This window comes from Maniola hyperantus, chromosome 13 (assembly GCF_902806685.2).
Source record: "Maniola hyperantus chromosome 13, iAphHyp1.2, whole genome shotgun sequence".
Taxonomy (NCBI): Eukaryota; Metazoa; Arthropoda; class Insecta; order Lepidoptera; family Nymphalidae; genus Maniola; species Maniola hyperantus.
Window position 1 is genome coordinate 775,398 of NC_048548.1, and position 10,046 is coordinate 785,443.

The 10,046-nt window shown below is 39.6% G+C and overlaps 1 protein-coding gene across 3 annotated transcripts in view; it reads left to right on the plus strand.

Annotated features, from left to right (window-relative positions):
- The window catches only part of raptor (regulatory associated protein of MTOR complex 1), a 29,763-nt gene extending 20,022 nt beyond the window's left edge, over nt 1-9,741 (plus strand). For 2 of the 3 annotated variants that reach the window (XM_034974790.2, XM_069502405.1), the window contains exons 27-29: nt 1,891-2,019; nt 2,800-2,924; nt 3,638-9,741. In XM_034974790.2, coding sequence (XP_034830681.2) covers nt 1,891-2,019; nt 2,800-2,866 — 196 coding nt within the window. In that variant the 3' untranslated portion in view covers nt 2,867-2,924; nt 3,638-9,741. The remainder of the gene's footprint in view (nt 1-1,890; nt 2,020-2,799; nt 2,925-3,637) is intronic. The other variant, XM_069502404.1, reaches the window with a different exon arrangement.
- Nucleotides 9,742-10,046: the final 305 nt, after the last annotated feature.

A 10,046-nucleotide genomic window follows, 5' to 3' on the forward strand; every position in this document is an offset into this window, starting at 1 on the left:
TTTGTAGTCCACGCGGACGAAGTCGCGAGCATAAGCTAGTAATAAATAAATAAATAATAATAATAATAATAATAACTGCTTGCCAACACTGAGTATCTGCACAGACACAACCAAGCAGCCAAAATCCTTCACCAAGAGCTTGCTCTGAAGTACGGTCTCCTGGATGAGAGGCTGCCGTATTACAAGTACACACCGGTGCCGGTACTCGAGCGCGACGGAGTCCGGCTCTATTGGGACCGGTCCATCATCACGGACAGGACTATTCTTGCGAATAAGCCTGACATCGTGGTGGTGGACCGGGCACAGTCGAGGGTGTTTTTGGTGGACATCACCATTCCGTATGACGAGAACCTCGTGAGAGCTGAGACAGAGAAAAAGCGTAAGTATCTCGATCTGGCTCACGAGGTTTCCGACATGTGGCATGTGGAGTCCACTGAAATCACCCCAATCGTCATATCTGCGAATGGGTTGATCCCAGTCAGCCTCGCTCAACATCTGAGGCGACTGGGTTTCCGTGGCAGTTCACTCGCAGCCAGGATGCAAAAAGCGGTCTTGCTGGACTCGGCTAGGATAGTCCGCCGATTTCTTCACCTGTCGCCCTGACCCTCGGCCGTTTGGTCTCCCCTGCCGGGGTGTAATCCTCCGCCCGGTACAAATATGTATGTATGTAATGTTTATGTAGGTTTATTTATTTTTATGTATGTAAGTATATTATAACTCTTTTGGCTTTTATATGTATCTATTTTGTACACGGGCGTGAGAGCAGATAATATATAATAATAATAATCATCATGATCAACCCATCACCGGCTCACTACAGAGCACGGGTCTCCTCTCAGAGTGAGAATGGTTTGGCCGTAGTCTACAACGCTGGCCATGTGCGGATAGGTAGACTTCACACACCTTTGAGAACATTATGGAGAACTCTCAGGCATGCAGGTTTCCTCACGATGTTTTCCTTCACCGTAAAAACAAGTGATATTCATATTTATTACTTAAAACGCACATAACTCCGAAAAGTTAGAGGTGCGTGCCCGGGATCGAATCTCCGAGCTCCGATTAGAAGGCGGGCGTCCTAACCACTAGGCTTCCTTCTGGGCTGGTTTCTGCACTTAAACATTTCCGTCTGTTGTGCGTCCACCACTAATACAAATACAAATACAAACTTCTTTATTGCGAATATGGGTAAACAGTGGAGATGTCACAAAACAAAAAGGTACAGCCAAATTCTGCCTATCAGCATGCAATATGTTATGATATACCTAACAACGTGTACATAGTCTTGATAAAATTAGTCACATTATATATTTAGTCACAAAAATAATTAAATAATAGTATTGAGTTTTGTAGAAGAAAATTTTACAGTTTTCTTTAAATTTATCATCAAAGTACTCGTTTATGGAATAATAGCATTTTTTTACAAGAAATTCCTTAAGTTTGTATTTCAACATACTTATACTAAGAGATCTATCTGCGAGTTCTTTTGGTAATTTATTATAGATTCTAGGAGCCATATTTATTATACTCTTTCCAAATTTCGCGGATGAGTGCTGAGTGAAACAAATTTTGTTGTTCCTTCTGGCATTCTCAGAAAAGTTAAACAGATTTTCATTCGTTCTAATGAATACAACAACCTCATATATGTAAAGACATGGACAAGGAAGTACTTTCAATTTTTGAAAATATGGCTTACACATTACTAGGTTATCACAGCATTATATTATACTATTTATACTCATGTCCCAACCATGTCTCAACCATGTCTTAGTCATTAACATCGAAATCGAGACTTACCAAGTGATTCCTAAACGTGGCAGTGAACTTTTATTTCGGCCGAGACTTGTGTAGTCCTTGTCCGTATAATACTAGTATGGATGATTATAATTCCAGTGGGTCTGTGAATCAGTGCATCAGCATCTACGACCTGAAGGGCGCGCCGCTGAACACCATCAAGTTTCACGAAGGCTTCATGGGGGCTCGCATAGGACCCGTCTCATGTTTGGCCTTTCATCCGCTAAGGTAAGTCCGCTTTTTGTTATACACGTGGATCTGAGACATATTCGCTAACTTTGGGCCTCATAACCATATTATGCTACATTATAGGTACATACTTATTAAAATTAATTAATATATATTTTCATATTAAATAATGCGTGTTCTATCGCCATTATAATGGGGAGTGCTCTGAAGAGCTTTTTGACCTCATTCCACCCTCATTTTTCTACAACCGCACCGCGCGCCACCGTGAGGAGTTTCACTCTCACCACCTGGGTGTCTGGCGTACTTCGACCGTCCGTTGTGCCAAATCCTACTTTCCACGCACATGCAAACTGTGGAACCAACTCCCATCGGCGGTGTTCCCACTAGATTACAACATGAGGTTATTCAAGGGGCGGACCAACAAACTCCTAAAGGGCCGGCAACGCATCGGCGGTTCCTCTGGTGCTGCAAATGTTCATGGGCGGCGGTAATCACTTAACATCAGGTGACCCGCCTGCTCGTTTGCTCGCTATCTCTATTAAAAAATTAAATAAGTGTAGCTGTACGGGAGCGGTGTGCAGGCTCGACCGTACCAAAGGGGAGATCTCCCACCGAGCGGTTGGTTGTGCTCGGTAGCGCCAGCTGGGCCGACGGTTGTATCTTGAAACTTCTATATATAGTCCAGATTGCCGAACACTCTGTTAGTGCGAGTACTGTCGGCGGTACATTTGTTCGGAACTACGTCATCGATTGAACAGCGCCATCTAGTTTGTATTGTGGCAACCGCCACATAGCTATATTTTTGTTTCCTTTTGCTAGATGTGCGCTGGGCGTGGGGTCGAAGGACTCGACGATTTCCGTGTACGTATCCGAAGCGCGTCGGTGACCCTCGCTGTACGGGCTCGCCCTCTCGCTGCCCTTCCACCAGTGACATACGGACACAGGTATGTATATTGTATACCCGCCTTGACGGTCAGGGTTCTCAGGTCCTTCTGCATTCAAGTTTGCAAATTACTGCCCCCCTCCCGCATTTCGTTCTTTACTTTACAAGCCGTCCCAGTAAAACAGCATATCTGTATAAGGAAAAGTTGACTGGCTGACTAATCTATCAACACACAGCTCAAACTACTGGACGGATCTGGCTTAAATTTGGCATGCTGATAGGATTTTTGAAAATTCAACCTCTAAGAAGGTAAATTTGGGGTTTGAAATTTGTGTAGTCCAGGCGGACAAAGTCGCGGGAATAAGCTAGTCCATACAAAATGACTCTCCTCGCGCCATTTTAACTCTATGAGTCAACTGACATGTCAAAAGTACGGGGTTCACCTTTAAAATAGTTTGTTGTGGGCTCTTCTCAGACCTGGGCGCGTTTGGAACCCTCGTAGCTTTAGTTTTAAGTTTGCGTAATAATTATCACCACTATATCTTAGAAATCCAACATCTGACAATCAAAAAGAGTTATTAATTACCTATTTTGAATAAATCATTTGACTTTTGACTTTTAATAAGGACTAAAATCGTACTTTTGACAAGAAATTTGACACAAAAAGTGAAAATGGCGCGTGAGGAGTTAAATTTTACGCGTTATTCTTATAGTTTGGCTGTATAGTCAATTTTTGTATAGATAAAAACCTATATTTAACAATTTCCCTTGCAGGTTGTACATTGTACAAGTAGCCAAACGGATCGGAGGCACCTCCCGTAGCGCCGCTCCTAACTGTTAACTAAATAAGCTGATATAAGTCGCACACACACACACACACACACACATATACTTACTATAGCGTGACGAATATACGCACACGTCCAAACGACCAGCAAGCTGATTCCCTAACTCAGTGCCCAACGATGAATGATAGACACTAAGCTCATTTTTAATTTGTTGAAGGTTTTCTACGGAAAAATACTTTAGTATCACTAAGAGTGAGATCTATAGAGCGCACTCTGACTTAGCTTAGACTTAAAACGAGACAAAGCTATATCTCTCACATAAATCTGTCTCGTTTTAACTCAATCATAAGTTTGAGCAAAGTTAAAGTACGCTCTATAGGTCTCAGGGTCAGTGAAGCAGCAATGTAAAACCAACCAACCTCGGTGGCTATCATTCAGTGTTAGACACTGAGTTAGCGAATCACCTAGCTGGGAATATCTCTACATAGTATAAAATAAAGTCGCGTCCCGCTTCTATATGTATGTATGTATGAACGCGTAGATCTTTTGAACTACGCAACGGATTTTAATGCGGTTTTCACCAATAGATAGAGTGATTCAAGAGGAAGGTTTATAGGTTTAGTTTCATTCTCAAAAATTAAAGATCCCTAGGCGAATTGAAATAATGTGAATTAGGTCGGAAAAAATCTCTCTCATTTGAGAGGTTCCGAGGCGTGCGCTGCATAAATGGTTAAAGTTGCACGAAAACAATGGCCCCGATTCTCTAGTCTCTCTCTAAACTAAATTTAGAGTATCTGCATCCTTTTCTTTTTACTAATGCTAAAAAAGGAACGGAACATGACTTTCACATTTAAAGACTCTAAATTTTAGTGCACAATACAAATTTAAACAGTAGGTTCGCGAGTGCGTGCTAAAATCACGGGTTTTACCATCTAAAAATTAAATTTAGAAATGTCAAACTGCTTCCGTCCTTTTCATATTACAATAGTAAGAAGAGGGTGCGAATACTCTAAAATTATGTTGTGCTTAGAATCGGTGCCAATGTATTGTGAAATTGTTTCTCTTACAAAGTTCTACAAAAAAAGTCCGCGATAGCATACATGTATCTTTGAAGGTTGGCTCACAATACTCTATTTTATGATTTTCAAATGTGATCTGAAATAAAGCCTTACTTTCGAGGGTGTTTTTACTGACAGACTATTATTTCTTTTCAAAATAAAATAGTTAATCATCTGTAATATTCAATTTAGACCAAAATTGCCCTTTACATCATTTAATTTAGAATAATATCTTACGAAATATCACAAAATCAAAATAATATGACTTATAATATCAGAATAACAAGCACTTAAGACAGAGTTAAAACGAGACAGAGGTATATCTCCCACATAAATCTGTCTAGTTATAACTCAATCTTAAGTCTGAGCAAAATCAAAGTGTGCTCTATAGATCTCCGCCTAAGCCTTTGTTCTCCAACAGCGCCCCCCTGTCAATGTCATTCAAGTGCCAAGAGAGCCTTGCCGCACTGCAATAAGAAGTCAAAATGGCAGATCAGAGGTGTTAGGAGCGCTCTATCCATAGGTCATAGGTAAAGATTCATGGTTCTGTTGTACCACATTGCTATCCCTTTCAGAATATAGTATGTGGAAAAGGATAGCATTGTTTTGAGACCTGTCAATTTAGAGATTAACTAGTTTTTGGATGTGTGTGTGTGTGTGTCACTAAAATATGATTTGTAACATTCTTAACATAAGTTAACCTAGACTACTTATTTGATGCTACGTCAAATCGACGCTTTTAAGTTTCTTTAGAATATGTTACTTATTTAAAAGTCTTTTTTCTCTATTATAGCTAATTTTAAAGCACTTTAAGCGCTTTAGGCCCGGTATCCACAAAAGCGGAGATCGTCGCTCCGTTCCGCTTAGGTGTACACCGTGCCTTATACGGACCTTCACATATATTAATATAATATTTATAGCTCTAAATATACCAATATTTAATCAAGCGATACATAGACGCCATTTAGTTATTATATTATGTGGTCCAAGATACCAGCTTCGCCAGACGTTACTTATTTTCTGAGAAACAAAATGTATGGGATAGAGTAGTGTTTGCGTGTACCTTTAATATTTGCCAGTTTGTGCTAACGGCCAATGACGGCCAGGTATCACCTGCTTAAGGTAAGTAAAAACATTACCTACTCAGTTTTCTTAATGTCTGAATGCGGATATCATGATATACCGGCGCCGGCCACAAAAGCAAGCAGCGACGTTTATGGTGTGTGGCGACCACCAGCGACAACCGCGTGCGGCAGTTCCATATAAAAAGTATGAAAACTACAGGAAAAAGGTCGGTGGCGGCGTTGTGTGACTCGTGTTCGGGGATACTACTCTATCCCACACAATTTGTTTCTCAGAAAATAAGTAACGTCTGGCGGTCCTGGGGTCTTGCTGTAATAGGAGCAAGTGGGTTTATTTGTACCCACCGAGTGCTGCTGCATAGTGCCATATGCAACCCCAAAACAGTCAGCCAAAATACTGAAATCATGGTTACTATTATTACACCATTTTATAAGGGCCACTTTTGACACTAGACAAAAAAACAGACCTTTCCTACATTCATGGTACGGTCTACCCTTATATTAAGGACTAAATTAATCTTCTGTCATTTTAATTTATACTCTATCCGCTGAACGAAGTTACTATAGCGCTCTCTGTTACGTAATCCCATTCAAATGATAGAGCCAGAAGTCTCAGTGGGCATTAACCATTAAGAGACACCATCCAATCACAAACATGTTTTTAAAAACATTCGAAATTCAATTCGAAAATGTTTAAAAAACATTTGAAATTCAATTAGAAAACAGTTCCGTTTGTGATTGGTTGGTGGCCATAAATTTCAGTGGGTACTAACCATTTTGAAATGGTTAGTACCCACTGAAATTTATGGCTCTATCATTTGTATGGGTATTTTTATAGCTCTATTATTTGTATGGGATTACATAACAAAGAGCGCTATATTAAATTCTTTCCGCGGATAGGGTAGATTTAGGTTGGAGATTGCATACAACAGAATTGGCCACAATACTTTTGCGAAATGTCAAAGTGACCTTTTAAAATGACACTATTTACTTATTTATCATTGCATTTATGATTTTCAAAAGACACCTTAGAAAACTAATATAGATGTTTAATGACTTTTTTAATAAATCATATTGTGAATTTAATATATTTTGTTGAAACGCTGAACAAATCTACGATGTAACTAGAATGTGTTCATTTCAGATCAATATTTTTAGTGATTTCGTAGTTTAACAAATATACAGTTAGATTATGTGATGGAATACCACGAATACAAAATTTGTCATTAATGAAATAAAGAGTGATCAATTGATCTTTCTATATTAAATGCTTTAAATTGCATTTATGTAAGGCCGATGTACATCACTTTCGGCCGCGTACTGTACATACAGTACCCAGCAGGAAATATTGTACATCGAGGTTTTGTAGTGCGTTGTCTCTGTCATTGAGACCAAGCAAAAGTCATACAGCGGCAGGTTGATTTCGTAAAAGCTGCATCAATCATTATTACAAATCAAAATCTCAATTGTTGTGATTGGCTGAATTTGTGCTATTCTTGTTGCATCAATGCATTGTAGCCAATAGTGAGCGAGCGTCAACCAATCAGAGGTGATTGCGATCGTGACATTGTAGCTGTCATTCTCCCGCAATCGATTGACATCTAATTGTTTGAATAGCAGATGTGAGTGACAGAGACACTCTACGAAGCAGAAATCTAGTTGGATGTGGAATATTTCCCGCTGGTACCACCTGTACCTGTGTAATTGTCCAACTGTATGTTTGCTAAACTTTGGTTTTACACACAAACGGCAGTAAAAATAATACGGGATGAAATCAATGCAAGTTATTTAGCCTAATATATTGCTGTATATTATCCACGACATTGTATATCATACAATGACATATACATAATATAGTGTATATATATTACGGACCTTACACACGGTGTTTTGTTTATATTATGGAACACAATGGAGATTTGTACCCAATGAGAATACAAATGTTAACATTATAAACTAGATGAGGTATCATATCATCTAGTTTATAATATCTCGTAGGTAGTGATGAAAAATAGTGTTTGTCTGACCAACAAAATATCACTTTGGCCCCTTGTAACACAAATAACTATTTCTGTATCTCATTTGGATACAGATCCAAATTCCAAACATAAAACACTGTTATAGTTGTATATAATACATAATTACATAAGTAAAGTGGTATGTTAACTTATACCACGATGCAATATTACAAGTTATTTAGTGTTAATCGTATAATTAGGGCTCGCGCGTCGCCGCAAGGGCTTGAGCTTCTGTCTCATAAATAAAATGGTTATAAGTCCCGCAAATTGCTATTCCGCTGGAACCATATCTCATTAACAAAATATACCATCATCTCGAAACTTCAGTCTAGTGCTGACGTCACTAACATGGCGGCCACGGGCGTTAGACTGGGGGTCGTAGATAGAGTAATAAAGCTAGATTGAAGTACTGTGTTAACAGCGTATGAGATAGCGATAGCACGACGTAACGATGAATAACACGACAATTATTACCATTGTTTAGTAGTCAATGTTTGTATTAACCGATCAACAATATTTGTATTAAACGTTTTTTTATGTGAAAACAAGTAAATAACTAATGAGAAATACAATGACGCCACGAATTCTCAAACTTTGTTTTGCAACTAAAGTTGTATTCCTTGAAGAAAAAAACTGGTTACACGATAAGGGACAAAAAATAGGTTAGCTGCGTCTCTGTTTATCACATTAGTAACTTTATCTGTGCTCTCTTTTTAGTGTGAATGAGAAAGCAAACGTTCCTGTATCTAGGTTTATTACTATATCTACGCTGGGGGCACACGAAGCGTTGCGGCGCCGCACCGCAAAGATTTCACCGTATCAGCGGGCACACGAGCGGTGCGGCGCCGCAACGTTGTGTCGCAGCGGCGCCGTAGCAGCAATCGAAACGAGCGAGTGTGTGTCCTTCCTTGTGACGCATAAACAACTGAGCGGTGCCGCTCCGACGTCGCAACGCATTCACCCCTCCCCGCCTCAGTTCAGTATGCGTTTCAATTAAGAAGACTTTTCAACTACTTCGTAACTCATTCAAATCAGTGTGCTTGGTATGAAATTTTACGTCATACAGTGCGACAAGGCTAACCTGGCGTGTGGCGAAAATCGGAACTAACGTTGCCGTCAAGTGTTCCCTTTGTTCTTGTTTGAATATTCTAAGCCTTTGTACCAACGTTGATAGAATTCGAAAGCATAATTATTTTTTTGTGCTGGTAGTACAAAAAAAAATTATGAATTATTTTTAAAGAAGGCCAACAAAATATAAGCAGAACAAAAATGAACTATCGAATTTAAGTACAAGTTTATATTGGTTTTCTTTCTTCTCGTTTTATGGGACAATGGTTTTGCTCTTCTTAGTTGGAACGCATAGTATGTTTAGCATTTGTAAGCAGTACTTAGCGAAACGTTAGCATTTAACGGTAGCACGTCTCATCGGAAAAGTGTTCAAAGAGGTGCTACGCGATATATTTACGATTGTCGATTACTGTAGAGTACTCCAAGGCAGCTTGTGTTCTTAGCATTACCCTTCCTCCTCTAGCTTGGGTGACAACGCAGACTAGCAATCGTACAGTTGGGTCATTTATTATAGACTAGTTCGATCCCGAAAATACCTGCATAAATTATAATGTAGACCGAGTCGATTGCGGAAAACCTGCATCAATAATTCATAATCGCAAATTGTTGTGATTGGCTGAACTTGTGGTGGTTAAAGGTATGATATGGTATGATAATGTTCCGCTACATTGCTGCCGCGACATTGCTGCCTAGCTCGGAATGTAATGTCATATAAGCTTATAGAGATTGTATGGGGACCAGTAGTGCCGCGACAGCACTGTGACAGCTGGTGACAGCACTGTTCCGGCAGCGCTGCTGCGTGCAGCGTGGTTCGGAATCATACCTTTATGGTGTTCTTGTTGCAACAATTCATTGTAGCCAATAGTGAGCGAATGTGAATCTATCAAAGGGGATTTTGATCGTGGCAGTGACGTGTAGCTGTCATTCTAGCAATTAAGCCCCAAAATGACAGCTACAGTGTGACGATCGCAAACACCTCTGATTGGCCTACACTCGCTCACTATTGGCTACAATGCATTGTTCAAAGTCAAATTCAATTATTGCATTATACGTTATAGGTTCATTGCTATGCCTTACAATATTGCAATATTTTATTAAATCTGGTAAACCACAGACATAGATATTAGTTCATAGAACATACCTACAAGATTGATTGCTTAGTATTCAAG